Here is a 27,296-nt window from a genome sequence, read left to right as displayed (position 1 = left end):
AAGAAGGACTGGTGTAGAGATATACATAATCAATCTTATATTTGATTGCTAATAAACAAATCTTGGTGAAAATAACAAATAAATATAAGAAATTAGTTAAAAAAAATTATATTTGTGATATCTACACTTTTAGTTTTATGAAAGAGTATTTGTAGATTAAAAAAATATTTATAGAAGTGGTAGGAATATTAACTTTTATTTTTTATTAAAAAAACTATAAATATTAGCATCAAATTGATGCTAGATATGTATCTAATTGACACTTTTTACTAGAAAATTTGTGGCTTGGATCTATTTTAGCTAGAATGAATCTATTCATAACACATGTTCAACCCAAACTAACTTTTAGTTGGAAATTTCGATTCTAGCATTTTGAAAATCTAGACTAAAAGCCAACACAACTTTGAACTTGAACTTTGTATTCCTTAAAGATGAAAGAAGAGACATTGTTGCTAAGCATCCTAGTACTTTTAGTTTGATTTTGAGTTAGGATTTGTAGATGTTAAGATAGAAAAAGAGGGTAAATGTGTTTTAATACTTTGTTCTTCGCCCAAATCACATGAAAAATTAATTATTGCTATTAGTGGTGGTATTACAGAGCCTAAGATGGATACCCTTGTTATTAATGAAGGGCACACAATATAATGAGAGGGGGGGGAGCAAATCACTATATGCATTTTTTCACTTAGTTCCTAACATTGACTTCCTCGAATAACTTCCATAATTAATTTATAGATTTACATTACTTAAATATTTCAATGATGCATCAAATAAACATGTAAATAAACACATATTCACACCATGAATGATACCACCTAGGATAGAGAAAACCACAGTGAGAATAGTTGCTTGGATCTACTATCCAAATCCAACCTCACAAATAATGAACTGATTATATAAATATTACAGGTACCAATCTACAATATGAGACAACAATCTCCTCAATGATAGTGAGCATCAACCCACTAGAGACACCAATCTCATAAACATATATTTGAGTACCAACTAAAAAACTAGGATCCCAATTTCAACAATATGAAAGATATAGTTTTGGGACTTTCAAAATACAATTGACCTCTATTTGAATCAATTATTGCAAGCTCTAGTTTGTCACTTGTGATATTCTGATAATGGGGCACATGAATCAAGATATCTCAACCTGACTCATTCTCCAAATCGCATGATATGAACTTGTAACATCAATAGTACATTACATAATCTAGAACACTCCCTTGAAATGAATCTAGGACACACACATCTATGAGTCCTAACTACAATTAGAAACATAGGTTTGCCACATACATAATTAAACATTCTACAAGTCGGCCAGACAATTATCGTCACCAAACATGTAGTAGGCTAGGTTCTAATTAGCCCATATAGAAACAAATTCAAAGAATCTTATCACACACTTTACAAGGCAGTTTAAGCAGGTCCTAAAGGATATCCACAAGCAATCTTTGATAGAGGCATATGCTACACTCCATCCACAAGTCAACCAAATCAAATGTGTAATAGGTTAGACCCAAAAATTCATACGTGGTTCGACACAAGGAAACATGTCATGCTGACCCTACTGAGAATTAATATGATCACAAGGAACATCCAACCTTAATTAAATAGGTAGTATACACTTAAAAAACTGCCCACCATTCTAGAACACAAACTAGATCTATCTACGACACAGTAACAAACTGGTGAAACAAACATTGTCTTTTGCCACACTAGAATTCCAAAAACTCTGGATACTAATAAAACATATGTAGGAATATTCTCCATTCCAACCATAAGTCATAACTCTCAAACATTAGCGCGCGCCCACACACACACACACACACACATATACAAGTTAACAAAACAAGCATATAGGCAAGGTAATTGCAAATTTTTTTTTTCAGAATAGACTTTATCAATATGAAAAAATGCTTCATGATAACTTACATAGATGTCTTGAACAATTTTGCAACCATATCAATCAATGGAATTGCATAAGACTATCATAACTCAAAACGAATTGACATGACAATGACAATAACACAGTTCTTCAACTATTCAAATAGATTAGGAGTAAGCATCATGATTGTAACACTGCTAAGAACATTTGTCCAACAATCTCCCTTTTTGACATTAATAACAACTTTTGTTCAACAATTAGCTTGGTCAACAAATAAATAAGAAAAAATACTATGTGTGACGGTTGAAAGGTTGCACTACATGTTCAAGGAAGGCTTGAGGATAAAGGATGTCCAAGGGGATAAAATAAGAAATCTAAGGATATATCCAAATCAAAATAATGGTTTGAAACATCTAGAAAGAGTAGATCTGAGTGAGTGTTATAACTACGAGAAGTAGAGCCATGTGAAGAAAGAATACATAAACAAGATCAAGATCTTTGATGATTCCTTCATAGAGAATCCTCTAATGATGAAGTTATTGATCCATTGAACATTATTTTTATTAGCACCTAATTTATTTAGGTCCCCCTACCACTTGACTCTTCACAAGGAATTATTTTCTTGTTACTAAGGATGTGATGGCATGTTGAGGTTTTCTTGATGATAATAAGATTCACAATATTATTGGTTGGGGAAAAGTAATATTAGTTTTAGTGATGGGATAATGAAAACTTACCATTGTATTGCACATTTTAGGGCTTGCAAGGAATTTAATTTTGATTTGTAAAGTGAATGATGCTAGAATGTATGTAAAATTTAAAAAGAATAATTTTGAGTTGCTAAATAGAAATCTAGTACTAGTTAAGGGCTCTTGGTGTAGTATTTTATGAAAGATAGGGGCATCTACTTATCATTTTTTGATAATGTAACTAAACAAGTTATAAAAAATTATGTATAGTGAAAAGGTCTTCAAAACATGATTAGTAAAATATATTGTTAGGTTTTGGTTTATTTTATGAACTTGATTTCTATGAGAAATATTTGTTCAACAAATAGAATGGATTTAATTTTTCAACTAATAGAAATGAGTAAATTTTATTGTGATAAGCACTATAGCTAAAATAATGTTATTCATTTGGATGTGTTTGGTCTATTGGATATTCACTCTATAGGTAAATTTGAATGTGATGTTTTATTTATAGATGATTACTCAAGGTTTACTTGGATGCATTTTCTAAAATATAAATATAAAATTCTATTTAAATTTAAGGAATTTAATGAAATTATTGCAAAATGGTTGGATTAAAAAAGGTCTTATAATGGAGGTAAATATTTCTCTAGGGATTTTTATTTTAGATATGGAGGTACCATGGAACAAAAAAATATTCAATACATGCCACGACAAAATGAGTAGCATAACAAATGAATTAGACATTAATGCATAAAGCTTAAATTATGTTGATTGATGCATAATTGGATCATTTTTCAGGGCTGAGGTTATGGATACCACTTGTTGCTTAGTGAATAGATTTGTTTTCTCAAATCTAATTGATAAGAAACCACATGAGGTGTAGACAGGTAAGAAATTCTTTATTTCACATATAAGAGTATTTAGCTATGAGAACTGTGTTCATATGCTAAAGGAATATGATCTAAATTAGATTTAAAATTAGCTTGAAGGTGTATTTTCATTGGTTATAACAACCATATTAAGAGTTGAAAACTTTGGGATCCTCTAAAATTAATATAAAGTGCAATTAATTAATTACAAAACATACTAAATATTGAGCTAACACAACATCATTAGAAATAATTAATGAGTCGTACATGTTAAACTTAAAAAAATATGAGAAATAATATTTTTACCTCTTAATACACTTATTTATGACAATTGATCAAGTCAAATTAAAAATTTACTAAATATTCAATTTGCATAAGTGTTGTAGTTAACACACTATGTAAATCAAATGTTGACAATAGTGATGAATAACTTTCCCAAGAAGCCCTACTATGCATAGGCCAAAGAGTACCGCTAACAACCAACTTATAGATTTAAAATGGCTATATCAATGAATCACATGGAAAATTCAAATATATTGTTTACACAATTGGCTAAAAAATTTGGATATGCCTATTTATGTCATAGTAAGATTTGGAAAGTGTATTGATAAAATATGAGATAAAGAAGATTGACTCATATACGTATACTACGAACATCATGAGATAGTTGAAGATAAATACCACTATCCATGACATAGGTTATCATTACACATAATCACAATAAATTACACCAAAAAAAGGTCACAATCAACAACAATATAACTAAAAAACAATGATTAACATTCACAACTAAACTATATTGAGAGTTTTATCAATTAAATCCCTTTACATAAAACCATATTATTCTCCTTTAATTGTTACTCTAAAATGAGAAATAATCCCTTACAACATTATCTGAAAAAAGAAGAGACATGTCTACAATTGATCTCTTCATAACAAATGAGGCATGTAAGTTAATTCAAATTACTAGTTTCAATATTTCATTTATAATATGTTTCATATACGACTCATTCACAATTAATATATTATAATGTCTACAATTTACAAGTACATGCTCAACAATAAAAATTTTGCAACTAAAATTTGTTCTCCATATTCATAATACATATAATTTTCTTTAATTAGTTTACATTACAAAACAAAACAAATTCATTTTCTACAGTATTCTATTAAAATAACAACAATTATGATTGTTGTACAGTATCATTGTAATTTATTTGTTAGGAATAAAATGAAATTAAAATGAGAAGAATTAATAAGCTCAAATATAAAAAAATATCATCATATATAAAAGAAAGAATGTTAGTATACAAAATAAATAACAATCACAAATTTATATTCAATATTAATAAAAAACATATCCAAATTTATATAATTTTTTTATAATTCAATACATCTACTTTTAAGCTTACAATGACAACACTAGACAAGGCCACCATGGTTCCCAAGGCTCCCTATATCCTCAACATCATGGGTAGAACCCTTTGCCACATGGACATTGATATGTTTCTTAGTGGGGCCATGTTGGCTAGCTAGATAGTGAAATAGTTCCCTGCTTGGGACCTTGCTATGTTCCTGTGTTCAACAAGTAGAAGGCAAAGATCAACACAAAACCAACGGTTACGACCACTCTTGTTGTAATTTATTTATTTATTTATTTATTTTTGACTTCAATACAAAATTCTTGAAATATGATTCCACTTCATTTGTCTTTTAGGTAAATCATATAATATCTTTTAAATATAAAAATATAATATTTTTCATCATTGAAAATTAAAAAAAAAAAGAATGAATCCATATAAATAGTGTATCTCTTATTTCATTAATTAATTTATATTATCTAAAATATTAGTTTAACATTATAATTTACTATCAACTTCTAAATATACAAGTGCTAACTAATTATATTGTCCTCTCATGATTTTCAAAACAGAAAGATATTTAGCATACAATAAAATAGGATATTTTTAACATCCACCTGTCAATAACTTTTTGCTATTTCATAATGGACTCCTCATTTTTCTGAACTGAAAATTACTTTATACTTAATGGAGAAGTCATTATAAACTAGTCCTTCTCCATATTTTGATTTCCCATTAGCATTGAACACGTGGTATTATTTCCCACTAGTGACGTTTCGGTGACCGCCAAAACTATAAATTTCATGTGTGTTAATCACTTGCGAAGGCTAATTACTACAGGGAAAAAAAACCAAGCAAGTATGCTCCAAACGAAGGAAAAGAATTTGGTGGTTTTGAAATTTTAACGTTGCAGTGAAATGCTCAAATGAGCATAATTTACCGCATATTCTCTGTAAACATTTCAAACGTTCAGCCATTAGAGAACCGCCAACGTCTGTGTAGATTACTATTTCAAAATTTTAAAAAGATTTCAGGGTTTGAAGAGCGGGCCAGTGTAATTTTCTCGAATGTGGCATGCAAGTTCTCTGGAATTTATAGATGGCATTGAATTTTCCTGGTTTGGGGTGGTGAAACGTAACTTTCAAAAATTGCATATAAGACCCGATAAATTGAGCCTCAGGGGGGCGCTTCCATCGTCTTTAAATTTAAAAATATATTCCTTTAAAGCAATAGAAGAGAAAATGATTTCAACTTCTTGAAGATATTGAAAGAATTTTCAAGTAAAGAAGATAGTAAGCTGGTTTTAATGGAAGCTGTAAGGGCAAAGCCATGAAACTTGGGTTTAGGCTGTAGGTTGAATTGTAGCCATGGAGAAGGTCTGCTGTAGATGCCTTGCAATCTTAAGTATTTAATTTCGAGTGTCCAAAGGCTGCCCTGGTTCTGTTCTAGGTTTAAAACATGGGGACGATGGTGGGTAGTTCTGATTTGAAGTCTATTCACAATGAAGAATTAAGCACCAGTGACAGCTTTTCCACGGAAGATAGGAAAGTTATATTGCACGGAACATTAGATGTGTGGATTTTTCAAGCCCGGGCTTTACCTAACATGGATCTCTTTTCCGAGAGACTGAGACAATGTTTTTCAATATTTACTGCCTGTAGGAAACCCTTCTACAAATTAAAGGGCCACGGTGAGCATCGCAAAATTATTACCAGTGATCCTTATGTTTCTGTACAACTTGCTGATGCTACAGTGGCTCAAACTCGTGTGATAAACAATTGCCAGCATCCAATCTGGAATGAACATTTCGTAATTCAAGTGGCCCATCCAGTGGACGAGGTGCGCTTCGTTGTTAAAGACGATGACTTGATGGGAGCAGATTTTATAGGGACTGTGGCAATTTCTGCAGAGAGAGTTTTAAGAGGCGAGAAGATTGAAGACTGGTTCCCCGTGCTTGGTGCCAATGGACTGCCTCCAAAGCCCAATGCATCTTTGAGGATTGCAATGGAGTTTTCTCCGGCGGAAAATAATCCTTTATTTGGATTAGGCGTGGGTTCTGGCCCCAATTATCAGGGAGTGCCTCGGACTTATTTCCCACTTCGAAAATGTGGGATGATTACTCTTTATCAGGATGCTCATGGGGAGGATAATTCCTTTCTGAATATTAAACTACAGGATGGAAGGCTGTTTGAACGGAAAAATTGCTGGGAGGATATGTGCCATGCCATATTAGAAGCACACCACTTGGTTTACATTGCTGGTTGGTCCATATATACCAAAATTAAGCTTATAAGGGAGCACACAAGGCCATTGCCGCGCGGAGGAAATTTGAATTTGGGTGAGCTTCTCAAATTTAAGTCTCAGGAAGGATTGCGCGTCCTGTTACTTGTATGGGATGACAAGACTTCACATGACAGTCTGTTCATTAAAACGGTATGTTTTCTATCCTAAACCCATCTTTTCTTACGTGAGTGCGTGTCATGCAACTAGTATGGGATGGCAAAACTTCATATGACAATCTTTTCTTTATAATGTTATGTTTTCCATTTTAAAGCCATTTGGGTTTCCACTTTGGCTACCGCATTCTATGTTCCTAAGTTTCTTGGGATGTGCCTGAGATTTGTCGAAAATTGTGTAAATGAATTATTTTTCAACTACTGTTCATTTCTTTTTGAAAAAGGTTTGATTACAAAATGTGAAATCCCTGGTTCTGCTCCTGAGATGCGGACGTGGACTTTTCTGGTACACAATCTTTCATGCCTTAACCTTTATAGCAGCATTCCTGTTGCTTTATACTCTTTTAGCATTCACAGGCAATTTAAGTTTTCAAGCTTGGGCCACCTCGGCATGACTTCTCTTCATTTTAATTGAAGAAGCTTAAGTACAAAATTGAAGCGATTAGTGGTTTACAGTCTTCCATGCCTTGTCCTTATAGAGGCAATCCTGTAGTTTTATAATATTGAAGGAATCACAAGCACTCTAAATGTCAAATCGTGGGCCACTGAGGTATGTCTATTTATTTATGGCTTCAAAGTTTGTTCTTAAGCTACGCGTTCGGATTCTTATGTGCCAGCAACTAATCTCACAATAAGTGCTAGATTACTACTACACAAATCATGACGAATCAAATGGGAAATTTCTAGGTATATAAAACACTGACACAAAATTGATTAGCAAAAAGATCTTGAAATATGGAGGCAAGAACTGACAGAAAGAGATGAAGAAGAAAAATTAGTAAGAAGGACTGAAGCATAACTTTTGTTTCTGTAGGATTCTATGAGAATTCAATCATAAGCCTAGAGGTGAATGAAGACAGGTACAAAACTGCAAACGAACATACAGATGGTGCAGAATGCAGATAACAACAAAATCTAATATCGAGGATGTGGAAAGATTGAAATGAAATTGATTGCACAATAAATAAAATAACTACTTAGGTGAACTTAATATTAAGTGCAATTTACCGAAAGATTCAAATATAATTATTCTTGGGTGGAGCTTCCTTGATGCTTAATCATTTGTGAGGCTGACCGTGTTATCCTTACCTATACTTCTTTGGTAGCAATCTTAATTTTTTTTCTCGTTGTTATACTTGTGTCATTTATCTGTACTTGGTTTAGCAGATTTTGTATTTCATGAATAGGATACTTGAATAGTTTGGTATTTTGTATATAAAACATTGAGTGAGTTACTTAGTTTTTGTGAGATTGGTCCCCTGAACGAGATTTCCAGTCTAAAAAATGTACATTATAACTCCAAAAAAATTAAAAATAGATTCAATTTCTTAACGAAGGGTTTCCAAAGCCATATCAATCAACAAGAACTGCAAAAAGACTTATTATGACCTTTAAAAATACATTGAATTCAGGGACTATTTATTTCTGTGAACTACTTCACACAAATTGCTATTTTTTTTGAAATTGAGCCAGGAAAAACCTGGACTACTCTAAATTCTAGGTCTTATTAATTTTTTGAAAAAGCAAGTTGATATCTTCGATGTTTTGTGGATGTAATAGTAGGAAGATAGCACTCTAGGTTGAGACAAACTACAAGTCATTTGGAAACTACTTGTAATCTTTGGTTTGCATGGGCAATTACTTACAACAATATCTATAACCGATTCATAAACATTGGGTTTATAAACCTAATGGTGCATCAAATATGGATTCTTACGTTAGCTCTACATGTCCAAGTCTCATAAATCATTGAACAAATGGTTTGTTGACATTCAACACTATGAATATTTAAAATTAAACAAAACGATAAATAGGAAAACAATGTACACTATATTCAAGAACACATAGCAACGATTTTTTAGCTATAGAAAACCCAATTGGGTAAAAAAATTGACGAAGGGTATGCTGCTAGCACCCATCAGTAATTTCAGTGCCAATGCATAGAGGTTACATTGCCGAATGATACATTAGAGTTGTCTCAACAATCCGCAAACTCCATCCCTACTCTGCTCTTGTGCCTCATAGAAACTTTGTAATATTCCCTCTGTTCTCTTTTAACTAGCATTAGAGTACTCCCGAATGAGACAACCTTTTAGGTTTCTTGAATGATAATGACCACAAATGATCAATGAGAGGTCGTTGAACATCAAATATGAATAGTTGTGGCCCTAGAGAATTGGAACAACCCATGTAGGAAAGGAAAAAGATGTCAGCATGGGCAAAGTATTTGCCTCTTCACCTCTCTTCATCCTATTGCACTTGACTGTTGCTTGCCCTTTTGACTCCCTCTTCTTGTTTGTAACTATAATGTAACATTAAAATCCTTTGTTATCGGATTTGCCTGTGGACAAACCAGATCTAGGTTTGGTTTGAACCAGATTCCAGTACCGGTTTGGTTCGCTTGCGGGTTCAGCCAGGATGTGGCTTTAAGCAACTTAGTTTGTTTGGGGCAAACCCAAATGCACCATGGCGAACCTGTCAATGCAGCTGCGCTTTTTTTTTTTTGCTTTTTCCTTTTTTTCCTTTTGATCTGACATTGATTGGGTGTCCTAGAATTCTTCCTCAACCCTAAAAGTGACTTCTTAACCACACGAAACATCAAAACATGTTCATTTTAGTTCATTTCTTTTGTAATCAACAAATATCATTCCAAGAGGCTGAACATTGATTTTGCTTGTTGAATCAATAAAGGAAGTTGAAGATTGATCTTTGAAGGTTCTACAATGAATGCATTGTCATTCCTATGCATTTACAAGTGTTCATTGGCTATTAGAAGATCATAGAAGTATGTTTTTGCAAAGAGGTAAGTTTTTTTCAACTTTTTTCCTCCATTTTTGTTTTACAAACATGAAACAAATTCTTTGATTTGTTTATCTATTTTTTCCCATTCTTCCACGAATGTATCAAAGATTCAAAATAGCTATGTTCTATATAATTGTTTTTGGTATTAATTTTTTTGTTTTGAATATGTTTACAACATTTCTTGCCATAGGAATGACAATGGCAGCTAATTCTAGCTCCACAACTCAACTTAAATTCAAAACAGATCCGATACAATTGGTTCTAGGTGGTGGGAGTTACATTTGGATTTTCAATTGATGTTAGGTATTCTAGTTCGTATAGTTGATGAAAGCCCCTATTTGTGTGGAATACTTGGGCAAGGCATCAAAACTTGCCTTGGAAAGGATTATGTACATGTTCCATCAGAGACAATGATAGGATATATTATGTAGCAAGAACAACTGATGAATGGACAAGCTATTAATCAAGTCACCCCTTAATAAAAAAAAGATTAAAGGAAATGAATCCCACAATGCCCCCATCTAATCCTAGTGTTGTGGTAGAAAGCCATCCATTTATGTCCTCTCCTCATTTTGAAAGTGAAGAACCCACTACAAACGAAAGACCAAAGGGACCCTTGGAAATTGCATTTCAAAATGATAGTTGAGACATTGTTGACCAACACATAGCAAGATGTATATATGCAAATGGGTTGTCTTTCAATGTTGTTTGCTCATCATATTGACAAGAGATTGTTAAAAAAATTAATGAGGCTCCAAAAGGGTACAAGGGCTCAGGTTATGAGAGGGTGCATGGCACCTTATTGGAAAGAGAGGTCAAGATCGTTGAAGATTCAGTGAAGCCCATAAAGATTCATGGGTTGATATAGGTGTGTCGATTGTTTTAGATTAGTGGAAAGATACAAAAAATTGGCCTTTGATCAATGTCATAATGATGTCCCCTAAAGGGGCAATGTTTTTGAGAGTCGTGGATTGTGAGGGGCAGGTGAAAGACAGCTAATCTATTATTGGTATTCTCATCACAACCAGTGAGGAAGTGGGACCTCGTAATGTTGTTCAAGTCATTATGGACAACACAAAGAATTGTAGAGCTGTTGGGTTGTTGGTTGAGGAATAATATTCACATATCAATCTTATGCTACAAAAGATTGAGAATAAAATTTGTTGGATCAAAGAGTTGTATGCAGAGGCTGAGAACGTCCAAATGTTCATTACCAACCATCACATGTCTCAAAGCATTTTTATGTCATTTTCAAAATTGGAGCTATTGAAGGTAAGTGAATCAGAATTAGATTTTAACATTTTAATATTTTGATTGTGTATTCTTATTCTTCTTTAAAGTTTGTTTTTTGAAATTTTAATTATTTTATATATGTTTTTTGAATAGGTTGTAGAGACCTGTTTTATCTTTAACACAATCGTTTTGAGATAACTTGTGAAAGAGAGACACTTTCAAGCATGGTGATTAGCCAAAATTGGTCAATATGGAGGCAAAGAAACTCTACTAGGGCAACAAAAATTAAGTAGATGATATTAGATGAGTCATAGTGGGATTGTGTGGAGTATCTCCTTAGTTTCGCTGAGCCTATTTTGAGCATGATTTGCTATACTAACATGGACTGCTTGCATGGGAGAGATATATGATGGCATTGATTCAATGATTGAGAAGATGAAGAGCATCATAAATGCAATAGAGCAAGACCTTGAAGAAGCTTTTGTTAAACAAGTGCATGCAATTGTTGAAGAAAGATAGAACAAAATGACTACCCAATGACTACCCCATTACATCTTCTTGCCTTTGCATTGACTCCAAAGTACTACAGTAGTGAGATTCTTTCTATGCCAACAAGGGTTCCCCCATATAGAGATTTTGAAGTCGTTGAAGGGTACAAAGCAGCATTACGTAGACTTTTTTCTGAAGTTGAATTGTGAGATATAGTCACAAGTGAGTTCATTGATTTTGCGTACTCAAATTGTCAAAGTATTTAGGCTCTTTGTGATAGGTTTAAGAAGGATGCTCATAGTTGGTGGTACTTCCATGGCCAACAATTCCAACACCTACAACTCCTCACAATCGAAGTTTTATCACAAGTAAGTTTAATTAGTTTTTTATTATAATTTGTTTTGTCTTTAAAGTTTCAACTTTTAACTTTCAGTTTCATTTATAATTTTAAAATTTTTTTTTTTCTATAATGTACAACTTTAACTATTTATTTACTTTGTCTTCATATGTAGCTAGTTCATCTGCATCTGAGAGAAATCAGAGCACATATTCTTTTATCTGCTTAGTAAAGCGTAATAGATTGCACTAAAAAAAACATAGAACTTAATATCTGTGCATTCCAACTTGTGTCTTCCATCACAAACAACATGACTACAATAAAGGTGACAGACTTGGATGCTTCCATTTCCCAACATTTTGCATTTGAGTCTGAAAGCTAACACACTTCTAGTGGAAGTGGAAGTGGCAGTGGCGTTCCTTGTGGTTTATCTAATGTTCCTAAATCATCTAATGTCAATGTTGATGATGATATTGGTGATTAAAAGTTTAAAACTCATTGTCGAAGTAGATGTTATTATTTTAATATTGAACTTGAAGTTTGAACAATGAATATTTTATAATATTTAATTTTTATCATGTATGTTTTAAATGACATTCTCAAGTTTATGGTTGTTTTGTTGTTTATATGATGCTATGTGATATTCTAATCTTAATTCATGCTTTTAGGCTGCATATAGATATGATTTTTACATGTTTTTTGTATGGACGGGCCCAAAACAAACCCAAACCTGAAATTGTCTTCGCTGGATCCACAAACCTGAACCAGGATCTATACCAGAACTTGCAACTTAGTAAAATTTTTTTCTTTAGTGGTTGCCTAAAATCTGAATTGTTATTATTTATGCAGCATTTTTCACCCATTTTTTTTTTAGTAATTTTATGCTTTTCTAGAGGTAAGATGCTTCTACATTGTAATCTTTAAAGTAGTTGAATTTTTTTGCATTAGTTACCTGGTAATTTTTACTTGTAGAGACAGTTAATGTAAACAGTAGTTGAACCGCACCAATCCTCTTCACGGGTGGGTGAGAGAAGTGATCCCCTCTCCCTCTATCCCCCGACTATTGCCACAGTTAGGAGAGCAAGAATAAGTTCTCATGCCCTACTATCTAAAGGCGAATGAGCCAAACAGACTACCTTAAGTTTCCCTTGCAGGCAAACCAATAATTATTAATGACTCGTGGACATATCTTTTGTGTTCTCAACCTTGCAAATATTTTCCTCCAGAATTTGGGAGGAATTAATTTTGTTCAACTTCTCCCTAATAGTTTTGGTCCTTTGGAAACCACCTTGCTAACCTCTCAAAGCCTACTTATCTAGAAATTTCACTCTTTTAACCAGATTCTTCTTCTTCAACTGAGTCCAAAGTTCCCATTCTGCATAATTATGCTGTCTCTATCAATTCCTTTCTCCCTCTTAATTAATAGTCATTCTTCCTCTAGAGCTCAAGTTTAGTCTTCCTTCCATTGCCTTTCTCTCTTTTCTGATTCAGCCAAGCCTTCCTCTTTGGCATTAACATTCCAGTCCAAAGTGGGAGATGATTTGCTAATTCCCACATCTGGTCTAACTACTTGAGAAAGGGCTACAAATCTCCAAATAATGAATATCCTTAAAGGAAACACTAGATATTGTTCGTTCACCATTCTTCCCCTTATGCATATCTTTCCATTTTTGCAGCTTCAATCCCCTCTTCCTGAGGCTTTTCTTTTTCCATTCGAAAAAGTTGGAAGTTCAAGAGGGGAAGGAAGCCATTTTTTTGTACCTTTGGAAACACCTTTGGTAAGTAAATGGCTCTCTCCTTGCTGTATAATTTATATTTGTCTCATCCTTATCTCTTGCCTCCTTCAAAGAACTGTTGCACACACAAACACACTTTTACTGCTCTGGGTCTTAATTCTTTCCCATGGGCATACTCAGATTTGAACTTTCCACCTCCAAGGAATCCAAAATATCTGCTATCTACATGGGTTCAGCCAAGGTTTTTGCTATCAATAGAAGACAGTGGATAACAATCAATATCAAAATACAAACAGATCCTTGGATCAAACAATCCATCACCTCCATAACATGAGGGCACACCACAAGTGGCAACAACACCTGATTTAAACCATGTAGGCTGCTATTGATCTAATGCAAAGGTGAAAAAAAGGCCTTGGCCTCCTGGAGTGTAGAAGCATTAAATAGCTTGGAGTACTATGCAGAAAGGGATAAGAGCAGAGGCAACAGAGTTCCATTAACATTGCCTTTGTCAACAAACTTGCAGACTGCATCCATTGTGACCTTAACTTGCACTGTCAATTAAAACTAAAATTAAAACTTGACTCTTTAAATGCCTCTTTACTTGATTGAAAAATAAAAAATTGATGTGCAAACTTTGGTGTCCAAAAGATGAAAATAACTAACCTTACAGCACCTGCAATAAAGTCTCTTGAAGATTTCAATACACATCCTTAATGATGCCCCACAAACAGAGAAATCAGAGTATTGAATAGCCAACTTGTACCTTCAAAATGTTAAAACTACAAACATCACTGTGTCCGCCAACAAAGGATATTTTCTTAAAAAGTAACTTCCTTAAGGCATTTCAAAACAATCTCATAGGAGAATCTCTCCAACCAACCTTTACTCTCTACCCTTGGCCAACAAAATGGCAAAAGAATGAAAGGAGTAAGAAGTGGTTTTTAAAAGGAAATCAGGTAGAGAATAATTAAAATAGCCGTCCCATGAAAAATACCATCAAAACTTAAATTAAAAGAGAAATAAGATACGTGTGCATGCACGTATGTTTTCTTTCTTTTCCAATTAGATTACCGACAATCTTAGGATAAGAGGAGGGAAGAGGACATTTTTTTTTGTTAAGTCAGGGAAAAAATACATTTGGTAATGTAGTAAATATGAAATGGGAGGAAGTGTAGAGTCCAATGAATTATGGGTATTAGGACTAGGGATTGGTAGAGAGTGGGGCACATAGTATGGATTTTGGATTGAGTGGGGAGAAAGAGAGGTCAATTAATCACTCTCTCTCTCTCTGACACACACACTCTCACACACACTCACTCACTCACACTCACTCACACACTCTCTCTCTCTCACACACACGCACACACACACACGCACACACACACACGTATTTGTCCATGTTACTTGAAGGAGAAGCTTATACTGTAGTTCATGTTACATGAATTGTTTTGGATAATTGGTGCTGTAAAATAGTTATTTTACAAGTTAATATTATTTGTTTATTTGAATTGTTCTGGATAACCTGGTGTTATAAAATAGTAATTTTTATGAGTTAATGTTATATATTCATGTGAGATATAAAGTTACATTTTTTCAGTGAAATGAACCTTTAATGGAACTTATTTTCCAATTTTGCAAATGATTGTAATGATTTGAGTGGTAATTTTTTGATATATTGTTTTTATCTACTAGAGCTAGCTGGAAATATAAGTATTGTTGTGCTTATTGCAGGATGGAATCATGCAAACACATGATGAAGAAACTCGGAAATTCTTCAATCATTCTTCTGTTCATTGTGTGCTTTCACCTCGCTATGCTAGCAGTAAGCTGAGTTGGTTTAAACAACAAGTAAGTTGAAATGATTGCCATTTCCAAGACAGTATATGTCAATTATCAAATATATAAACTAATATTAGGAATGTCCATGTATATTTGAGATTTATTTAACATCTTTGGAATTTTCCAGATTGTTGTTCTTGTTTATCATTTTTTAACAATTCTTAATACGATGTAGGCCACTGTATTCTAGCTTAAATAAATTGCTTACTTGTAATGACATGCTATATTTAGATCACTAGATAAATATGTTTGCAAACTGTACCCAAGCAATGCAAAAAGTCATGTAACAAGCTTGTGATGTTGTTGCTTGTGCTTAATAGTTAGGACACAGTACACATGCCATCGTCTTGTCATTTATAGCAGTAAACTTCCAACTCTTGGTTGTTGAATACAAGTTGTGTCCTTCTCATTTGAACTTCTACCAGTTTTTGAATGCATTTTAAATTATGTTTCTCTTATGTAGAATTTATATAAACATAGAGGAAGCTTATAGACGGTGTTTTAGGACATAGTTGAGAGTTTGAGACCTTCTGAAATTTTCATGGTATGAATATGATGTCAATACATATGAAATTGTATTACTTCTATTCTTATATTTCTCCATACATGTATTTTGGGACATGAAAATATAATTTGCTGAATGATATATTGTATCTTGTTCGGACACTGAAATGAAATCTTCAGGTAACCATTTTTTTGTTATTGCCTGTTTGTTAAACCTTTCATTTTTTGTAGAAATGATATACAATTTTCTTTTTAAATAACCACATATTAATACAAGGAAGTCTATTCATCATAATGCACAAATCATGTAATAAGTATATAATCTAGTAATAGCTTTCATAGATGAAAACTGCTTGTTCATCATCACTGATTTAAGAATTTATGCAAGGTTTTTATGACAGGATGGACTCTTGGCAAGGAAATTATTTAATATTAAAACAAAATGCATAATCAGATGGAACAAATACTTTGAGCAATATGTGGCATTCTGTTTCTACTTAAAATATTTAGTGTGACCATGATGGTAACTTGTGTAACTGGAAAGAATAAATCTAAAAGAACAACTTAATTATATAAAATTTGGAAGATTATTGGAATTTGGCAGGACAAACCTTCGTTATATTCTCCTTTCTATGTGAATTTTTGTGTATTTTCTTTCTCTAGCTTTCCTCAAGGACCTATAGTCTGCTTCCTCTTGTACTTTTTCAATTTAAAAACATTATATAGGTGTTTAGTTCTGGTCCATGTGATTGATATCAACTGCTCTCTGCACTCTTGTTGCTAAGTTTGTGAGTATGTCTATTTGTAATTGGTAGTGATATAAATCGACATGAATATATCTCTCTTTAAGTATATGTGCATATTCTGCACTCTACGAGTGAGGAAGCCATCCTCCTTTCTCATTGAGTGTATATCCACAAAAGGTAAGTTACCATATCGTTCCAGTTCCATGGTGAATAGGATGCCAGCACATTGACTATTCAAGAGCCACTAGTATGTCATAAGCTCATATTTCTGACAACTCTAACATAAATTATTATAACCTATGCATCTCTTCCACCATTTTTTAGTGAGTGGTGTTGATCTCAAATATTTTCTTTGAAACTCCATTGTAATATCAGCTACTAAAGGAGAAAAAGGCAACTCATTTCCACATCTCTTTCCGCTTATAATATTTGCCATGCAATCATAATTCTACTTGTCTGGATAATTTTTTTTCTGATTTTTTTCTCACTTCTTCAAAATACATCATCAAGAGGGATCTTGATGAAGAGAGAAACCATATCAAAGCTCACAATCAGCTCATATTTTCTTTGTATTCTTTTCTTCAATGAACTGTACGAAATGAACACTGTTTTACAAATGAAAGAGAGCTCCCCCCTAGATACTTGAGCTTCTTTGTCAAGAAATAGGCCAGATCATATGTAGGGGAGTCTTGAATGGCATCTTTATTGGGACCCCCCTCTTGTGGATCATACGCAAGCCATAGGGTTGCAGTGGTGGCCTATTTTTTATTCTTAGGATTTAATTTCCTTTTAGCCTCTCTATTGATAGAGTGGCATTCAAATAATTTTGAAGACCTTTATAGAGACTTCATTTATTGGACTGATTCCTATGTGTTAGCAACCTTGTTTACCCTCTGGGTGAATTGTTTAGAACATACAGATGGAATGCTTAACGAAAGACAATAATGCCATAGATACCGGATAAGATCAAGCAAATATAAGTGATACTATTTCCCTTCACAATCATGTCTGTTTACAAGTGACCTTCCATGGTATATAAAGGCACTGAGGGGTGCGAGGGGCAATCGTCGCACCCGTAACTACCATCCCTTGGTTACCATACTAACAAAGACAAGTACTAAATTAACTACGGTTTTATTCTCGTACAATATTACCGCTAACATCATTCCCCCCAAAAAAGAAGGTCGTCTCTGGATGACTTACAAACAAAATAGGGAATACATTGTGACAATAGAACCCAAAATCAAAAACTAAGGGGGTGCAGAGGGCGTCCCTGATGAAGAAGGTGCCAGTGGTGGTGTAGTGGTGGAAGCCAATCGCCCACGTAGCTCGTACACCTGCTTAGTCCTCCTCTTTAGATCTTGTTCCGCCACCATCTGCCTCTCCATTGCAGTCTTAACCATATAGGCTGCCTCCAACACCTCCTTCTCCTTCCTGTCGATGCTCTCCAGTGCACTAACCAATCGAGTCTCTAACAGAGCTCGGGATGCTCTCTCCTCCTCTAACTGCGTCTCCAACCTCGCCTTGGTTGCCCTTTCCTCTTCCAGCTGCATAACCAAGGCAGACTTATCTACTACCAGAATGTCCGTTGCTGCCCGAGTCTGTGCCAATGTAGCCTCAACCTCCTGAAACCTGGCAGCCAGCTCCTCCCAAGCCGTCACTGTTGCTATGCGCAAGGCCTCAACAGTGGATGCCATATGCTGTGTCCTTCGGAGCTCATAGTAGCCTTCTCAGAAGGCCTGCTCCACCTGCCTCAATAAGGACTGCATCCGGGTCTCTCCAACACAACACTTGTTATGGTTAGGAAATGAAAACCAAATGCTACTGAAAGTAACCCTCCACTTTCTGATCATCAAGAGCCCAATCTGAGAGGGTGAGAGCATACAGTGTTGAGGGGATCGTTAGATGCCAATAACTGAAAATGATTACAATCTTCGGGCGGCAAGCCAACCCCTTCCGCTTATACAGCGTGATAATGAAAACAATGCAATCACTTGGTGGTAAACCAGCCAAGGACAAGCTAAAGAACTAAAGAATGCAATCACTCAACCGCTTGTTCAGCGGGAGGACTAGAAATGAAATTACAACCAACTCTATCACTTATGCAACGGGAGGACAGTATTACAATATTCAAAATAGGTGGCAAAGCCAACCTCTTCCACTTATGCAGTGGGACTAAGAGCAATAATCCGATTAGATAGCTGTTAGTACTACTAACCAGCTTTACGATGCATAATATGGATTACAATTTAAGGGAAATCACTATTCCAAAGATAGGCGGCAAGGGCAGCCTCTTCCACTTATGCAGTGGGACAAAGAAAGAACAATAGAAACTGCTGTTAGTACTACAACCAACATTACAATATGAATCATAGCATATAAGAGTGATGAACCGAGTGCATTAACGTGACCAACAACTGCAAATGAAACCAAGCCCTTTCTCTTCACCAAAGAAACGGGACTCGGACTCGGCTCGGACTCGGCAAGGCTGACTCGGACCCAGACTCGGGACTCGGCGTCAGACTCGGCTCTAGACTCGGTTGGACTCGGGAAAGTGAAAAACTCAAGAAATTTAGAGATTTTTAAAGATTTAAAACTTGTTTCAGACACCCTTTATTGAATACACCTTAAAGACACAAAAACGTCATCAAACTCAGCTCATTTGATTACATACACAAGTATACATCAATGATCAATCACATAAGCATAAACACAAATTGTAGCTGAAGAAAATAACAAACTTAGATATATAAATATTGTCAAATGTATACAATATTACAAAACTCATGGAATAAAAAATCCATGTCATCATATGATCATCATCAAATGTTTCATACAAATGCCAAAGGTAAATTGTAAATAGTAAATACAACTACAAGTGTACAAGCCTATGGCTCAGAGGGCTGTGCACTCTCTCGCCCTGCCCCCCTGCGAAGGCATTTAAAGTAGGTCCTGGATGATTCACCAGCCATAGTCTCTCCGCGTGACACCATCCCATGCTCACCAACATCAGGAACAACTGTGTCATGCTCACCAACATCAGGAACAATTGTGTCACTCTGAGTCTCAGTATTTCCTGTCTCTGCTCGTGCTCTCTACTCCTCCTCTGCCATGGCTACAGCCTCAGCCTCTATATCTACCTGGTCGATCCAATCAATGTCATCATCACTAAATACAGCTGTAGGAGTCCCAGGAGCTGTTTGATTCTCGTTGGCCCACTCTGCTTGAAGATCAACCTCATCTAGAATGATAGGAGAGATGTCAACTAATGCATTCTTTCTCATTCTCAGGCGGAGGTTGTAGTGAACAAAGACGAGATCATTCATCTTCTCCACAGATAATCTATTGCGCCTCTTGGAGTGTATGTGCTCAAACATACTCCAATTGCGCTCACAACCTGATGCACTGCATGGTTGGCTCAAGATGCGAATGGTCAACTTCTGAATATTTGGTGTCTCTGGGCCAAAATAGCTCCACCAATGATCTGAGTTTGAAATGAGAAAAATAAATAAAATCAGTCTCACTCATGAACTCATTTAACAAGTTACAATATAGTATTGAATAAAACTAAAATTAAGCCTTACAATTTATTTTTACCTGGCATCATAGTTGTTCTACTGTCTTTGGCGACAAGATGAGAGGTCTCCCCTTGTGCATCTGAGAACAACTGTAGCTCTCGAAAAAGGTCTATCTGAGAAGTACTAGCAAGTCCCATCTTCTCCATGATTGCATATAGCCCATTAAGGACCTCCACATCAGCCTTGAAAGAAGGGATAAAACGGAATGCCGGATTCAGATAATAGGCTGCCGCATGGATGGGCCTATGAAGTTGATGATGCCATCTCCTATCAATGATCTCCCAAATGGGACCATACTTGCTCTCATCTCCTCCATAGACGAATTTGATGGCCTCCTTCGCCCTATCCATGCCCTCATATATATAGCCCATTGCAGGCTTATCTCCATCCGCAACTCGTAACAAAACCACCAAGGGCTTAACAAACTGCAAAATTGAAAATATTGTGTAATTTAGAAAAATGAGTAAATAAGAGAATACATATAATAAGTTATAAAACATGAAGTTAAATTGTAGAATTTATAAAAAAATTACCTTCACTATCTCATCACAAGGGACCCAAAAGCCTTGCTCATCAAAAATGCAGTCTGCCATATCTTTCCCTGCAGGGGTGGTAGCATAGGATGAGGAAGACCACTCCTCACCAACAATCATACATCTCAAGGTAGACTTAGACCTAAGTATGGATTGCAATGTGAGGAAGTTTGTGGCAAATGTTGTGATTCCTGGACAAGCTAACTCCTTCTGCTCTATGTATTGTCTCATAAGAGCCAACACCCATGAATGATTATATACAAATTTGCAGACATTTCTTGCCCTTTCTACACATCTCCTGACCCATGGGATTTTTCCAATATCCTCCAACATGAGGTCAATGCAATGAGCAGCACATGGAGTCCAAACTATAGATGGGTGCCTCTCCATCAATAGTCTACTTGCAGCAACATAATTTGTTGCATTGTAAATTGTAATTAATGGAGGTACAAACTACACGATAGTAATTAATTTGCAAACAAAATTGGTTTGTAATCAAAAGTTTACCCGCAGCAACATAATTTGCTGCATTGTCGGTCACCACCTGTACCATGTTCTCCTCACCCACATCTTCAATCACCTCTTCTATTTGCTCACATAGGTAGGTGGCATTCTTGCAATGGGCGGAGGCATCAATGGACTTGATGAAAATGGTGCCCCTTGAAATAAAAAAATAAAGCTAGGTCAATGATCATTCGATAAACCATTAGATAAAAAATAAAAAATTAAAGACTATATGAAACTAAAATTAATCAATCACTTGCGGAAGAAACAAGAAAATTAAGGAGAGTTCTATTTCTCCTATCCGTCCAACCATCAGTCATGATGGTGCAACCTTTAGTGCTCCATGTCTGGCGTTGTTCATCTAAATCCTTCTTCACATCATCCACCATTTGAGACAAAATGGGTTCCCTCAAATCACTCTCACTAGGGGCTTTGAACCCTGCCCCGCATATGGTAATGGCATCAACCATTTGTTGCCAATAAGGAGACCTGTCGCAAAGAAACTCAATGAGATAAGTAAAAAAATTCAATGAGATAAGTTAAGTATAAAAATTGAAACAATCAAAGTTATCAAACATAAAAGTTAGTAAAACATTCACCTGGCTACAAAGAATGGAATACAGTTGTAGCTCCAAAACCTGCCAACTGCCATTTTAGCAGCATCATGGACCTTGTTCCAACCCATGCCCTCAAGCGACGGTTGGGACCCAGGAGTAGTGTGAGGCACAAAGAAGGAATCCAACCTAGATTTACGAATCCTAGGTCCAATGGTAACATTCCCACTACAACTACTAGTGGTAGGAGCATGAGAAGTGGCGGTGGCATTGCCACTTATAGAAGCAGAAGCAGAAACGGAAGCACCAGCAGTAGCAAACTGAGTGGGATGATATGGAGGTAAGGAAGAAGGGCCTCCAACACAACCTAACTGTGTCCCTCTTCCTAAAACTGTCTCTCTCCCAATGGCCGCTCGATCCTCCTTTTGTTTCTTTTTCCTTTCAATCTCCTCAACCATTACATAACATTCACGTACGGCCTCAGGGATTGCTTTTAGGCATGGTTCGGCATCATGTCCACGCACACCAGCAATATGGTATTTCAGCCTATATATACCTCCATGGAATATTGTTTTGCAAAACATACATTTTGTTTGCCCCTTTCCTTGCCTTGGAAAATCCTCATGATATTTCCAAGCAGGATCCTTTCTAATGGGGGGTCTAGAAGCTGAAGTAGACATTTTAGGATAGTTTTGTGAAACTTGAAGTTGAAGCAAATAATAAAGTGAAGTTTGCTGCAATAAAACATTACAAATACAAAATAAAATTAATACATATTACATACATTCAAAAAAACTAAAGTAGGGTTTGTCAAACCCTACTTTTAAAAAAAAGAAATTTACAAACCCTACATAGTACAACACTACAACTACATACTACATGCTACATACAAACATACAAAAGATTTTGAAAGAAAATGTAAAACTTTCAAAATAAATGAATAGAAATGGATTTTTTGCATACAAGAAACAAACTAATCTTAAAAAAAACAACCGTACCTCTTACAACAAGCTTGAAATGAGCTGCAAAGTCTTCCTATCCAACTCTTGATGCACCAAATCGAAACACAATGCAGCTCCAATGTGACAAATTGAAGAAAACTTGAGCTTCCTCCTTGCTGGTTTTTCTTCTATGCACCCTTGTTTTTCTTCCCAACTCACTTTACTCCTTTTTTTGCAAGTGAATGAAATGAAAGTCACTTTTAGGAATAGAAGATAATTAACATAAAAAAACGGACTAAAAAAAACATTGCAAACTATTTTTTTTTTTTGTCTTTAAGCTTAGTTGGATGTCGACCGAGTCTGGGGCTCGGGACTCGCTGAGTTTGGGCCAAACTCGCCAACTTGGCGAGTCTGGCGAGTTTACTCGCTAGGTTCGGATGAGTCCGAGTCCAAGTCCCTGGGACTTGTTGGGCCTGACTCGTACTCAGACTCGCTGAGTCTGGGCGAGTCCCGTTTCTATGCTTTTCACACCAATGAACTCACAGGCCCCAAAACTAACTCCAAACACCAAAAACTTTAATTCTGATATACTCCCAGCATGCTGAAAACACACAGACCAGCAACACCAAATCCCACTAAAACACTCACAACTCACCCAATTCTTAACCAAATGACATGAAACTGAAAGCAAATGATCAATAGGAGGTAGGCGATCATTCCTATGACAACAAAACACAGTAAACCGACCCCAATAATCTATGCACACATTCCAAAGCGCTCAGCCACATGGTACAGCCAGCTAAGGTACGATTTTGCAAAAATAAAATCCAAAACACCATTTTAAGCTTTATATACTTGCAAAATGATCGCCTAAACTAAAAAGAAAGATAGATGAAATACTCAGAATGAGGAGAATGACACACTGAGACCTGCGACCCAAAATCCATTTCAGCACACTTCTCGACTAGCAACAAGAACACACTACAACACTCCCAAAAATCAGAAATCTAATGTATAAATCTGCAACATTATTCAATCCACTCCTCTGAATGAAGAGCAGTCTTTGGCTCGACTAGTTGCTGTATTGCAAGCAAGAAATCAAGCTATGGCTAGGAGGTAAGCATTCCCCGAAGCTTTCACTCTACATTTTGGCAGCATTTCATCATAAAAATTCTTGGATACCAAAAACAAGAGTGTAACACTCTTATTTATAGACTTTGTGTCTCCAAATTCAAATTCACATTGCCTCCAAATGAACACCAAACCCAAATGCACATTCACTTCACATTATTTTGAAATTACATTTCATTTCCCCTTTCTCCAAATCGACCTTCTCATAGGAGCAAATATACTTTATAAAAATGACACTAAAATCATAATGTGGCATCCAAGGTAGATAAGTGAAATATATTATAAAATTAACTTATTTCTCCATAAGGCATCCATCTTGCCTTATTAATATTTCACTTTATAAAGTATTTTTCCTCAACAATAAATTGCCCAATATATAATTAAGGAAATGACTTGGATATCAATATAACTTAAGCAATCCCTTTAAAATAAATCGTCCAACCTTTGCCTTAAGTTATAATTTAATTTAAAACACCATTTTTCATCAAATATTGAACCTGCCAAAACAAGCTCCAAGGATATGGGGAAACAAGATGAGAGAATTGCCCTATTAGAAATTGTCACTGAACTGAGCTAAAGAACCCTTGCCAAGAATAGCACCAAAAAATGCTTGGAAGACCAACTGCTCAAACTAACCTACCAGAAATAGCCATCTGAACAGGCCTGCTGACATCTTGGTAAAAATAGAATTGCTAAAAATAGTACTTACTAAAAATAACATACTGGTAAAAATAGTAAGTGTTTCCAAAGTGATTTTAACCACATTCTGAGCAGCCGCCGCACTTACTAAAAATAGTAAGTTCCGAAAAAGTCACTCGATGCAGATGCATGTCAAACCATCTTGAAGCTCTCTGAAAACTCAGAAGGAATCCAGAATCCAAACTATCAAACTCCCACATGCACCCCCTGAAAACACCAAAGAATCCTCCTAGAAAATAGGAAACCCTAATTTCTGCTCTTGGCTAGCCTACGAGCCTCCGAAATAGGCTAATGGCCAACTGAACTAATCACTGCGGAGAAGGGGACATTACAACTCTTCATAATGATAAGTTATTGTAGCGATAGTATTGTAGTGAGCAAAAAGGTGAAAATAATTTGCAACCTTCTTTGCATTGATGTGATTCTTGGATCGAAAAACCTCAAAGAACAAAGGGTTTTTGTCTTTCACTCTTACTTGGAAGCCAAGAGGGTTTTCATCCTTTGAATTCTTGTACTCTAAAAGTTTTTGGGTTTGGGTAAGAAGATGAACACAAATGCTCAAGTTTTGAGAAATGATTTAGTTCCAATAAACAATGAGTGTTTTCCTTTGAGTGATTCTCTTCCATTTATAATTTCCATTTGGCTCATATTTATTTGGATTCTATTTTCAATCTGAAAATTCCCTCCCAAAAGTGTTCAACTAAAACGCTCTAATAAAATATTACATTAGTCCTTAGTATGTTCCTTTTAGGTGGCCCCCTTTATAATAATAACATTTGAGTTGTTCTTTTACATTGTTTTAAAATAAGGTTACTTGGACTAAACTTAAGGTATTATTATTAATTTTCTCCCCTAATTTTATCGCTTAGCCTATGAGAAATAAAGAAATAGGTTACATGACTCCCAATAATTTTAATTTTGAAAAGGGGACATAATAGTAAACAATATAAATAATTGCCTTTTTGTACCTAGTTTTATCAATAATAATTTTCACGCTTTCATATTGCTGAAGTTGCTATTCATCAATTATTTAGTATTATTGTGATCCGACATTTGTCATTCACTCAGTAAATTTATTATGCCAATATTTCTTATCAAGCTTTTATTGAGATGTCTATTTATGTGTGTTGAGGGTTAAATTGTTTTGGTGAATTTGCAAGCTTTGTATTACAGGTTAGCTTGAAGGTGGAGATTTTGGCTTTATATTAAGTCTTGCATTTAATTTACCATAGCGTTCATTTCTCTGTGTTAAAACCTATTGAAATTTGTATGTGTGTTTACATTCAACTGAACAACACGTGTGAAGTTCTAGATATTTCTTTTAGTCAAAAAACTAACATCTCTTGCCTTGTCATCCTACATTTAAATTATGTGTTCTCCCAAAATAGTATTAATATGACTACTTTGGCTGGCTTGTTTGTACGAGATTTCTTGTCTATATACATGTAACTTCTTTGGATTCACCAGGAATTCCAGACTGCTGTTTTTTATCATTCAAATCCTAAATTAGGAAAGAGGATTGAGTGCTATAGATATATGAAATTAATTTTTATTCAAGCATAGATGAGTCCCATATTCACATCAGATACATCATAGAAGTATGTTGCTGGGCAGTGGCACTAAATTCATGAGCTCATTGTGCTGATAAAATGCCAATTATCATATTTTTGTGATTACCTATTATCTTGTGTAAAAGTAATTTTTTATTTTATATATAAAGTTTTGTTTTCCTCATGGTCATGCTTCTGCTTATTCTTGGTGAATGTTGTTGGTATTTCCAGGTCGTGGGCACGTTATACACTCACCATCAGAAGATCGTCATTGTTGATGCAGAAACTGGTAGTGATGATCGGAGGCTTATTTCTTTTATAGGTGGGCTAGACATGTGTGATGGTCGTTATGATACCCCAAGGCATCCATTGTTCAAGACTCTGAAGACTTCCCATAAGGATGACTATCACAATCCTACATTTGCAGTAAACCTTCAGATTCGATCTCCTTTTTGCTTCTGTCTTGTTTTGTTCTTAACAAAAGTATGCACTAATTGATTGCTGACAGATCTCGCTAGCTTGTATTCATATGTATTTGCAGTTGTAGGGGTCAAATTTTTATCAACCCTAAATAAGGAAAATACTTGTAATTCTCTTTTAATTTTGCTATTGTTTTTTACTTATTTTAAGTAAATGAAGTAAAGAATATTTAGTAGAAACTGTTGGCCATTTTTCCCTTTGAAAGGTATATACTTTCTTATTTTTATAAATTTACGAAAAAATAGCAAAAGCAAGAAATAGAAGATTCTTTTCTTCAATTCTGTTCTATTTTTTTGGTAGTTCTTGAATGAACTTATGGGTCGACTATGATGCAATGTTAAGGTAATAAATAATCATTACACCAA

The 27,296-nt window shown here is 35.1% G+C and overlaps 1 protein-coding gene across 2 annotated transcripts in view; it reads left to right on the top strand.

Moving 5' to 3' along the window:
* Window positions 1-5,636: 5,636 nt before the first annotated feature.
* LOC131061403 (phospholipase D delta) overlaps window positions 5,637-27,296 on the top strand; it is a 233,213-nt gene continuing 211,553 nt past the window's right edge. For both annotated transcript variants that reach the window (XM_057995056.2, XM_057995049.2), the window contains exons 1-3: window positions 5,637-7,249; window positions 15,604-15,720; window positions 26,683-26,877. In XM_057995056.2, the coding sequence (XP_057851039.2) occupies window positions 6,275-7,249; window positions 15,604-15,720; window positions 26,683-26,877 (1,287 nt within the window). In that variant the 5' untranslated portion in view covers window positions 5,637-6,274. The remainder of the gene's footprint in view (window positions 7,250-15,603; window positions 15,721-26,682; window positions 26,878-27,296) is intronic.

Source organism: Cryptomeria japonica, chromosome 2 (genome assembly GCF_030272615.1).
Source record: "Cryptomeria japonica chromosome 2, Sugi_1.0, whole genome shotgun sequence".
Taxonomy (NCBI): domain Eukaryota; kingdom Viridiplantae; phylum Streptophyta; class Pinopsida; order Cupressales; family Cupressaceae; genus Cryptomeria; species Cryptomeria japonica.
The sequence above is the reverse complement of the archived record's forward strand: the minus strand, read 5'-3'. Positions and strand labels throughout refer to the sequence as shown.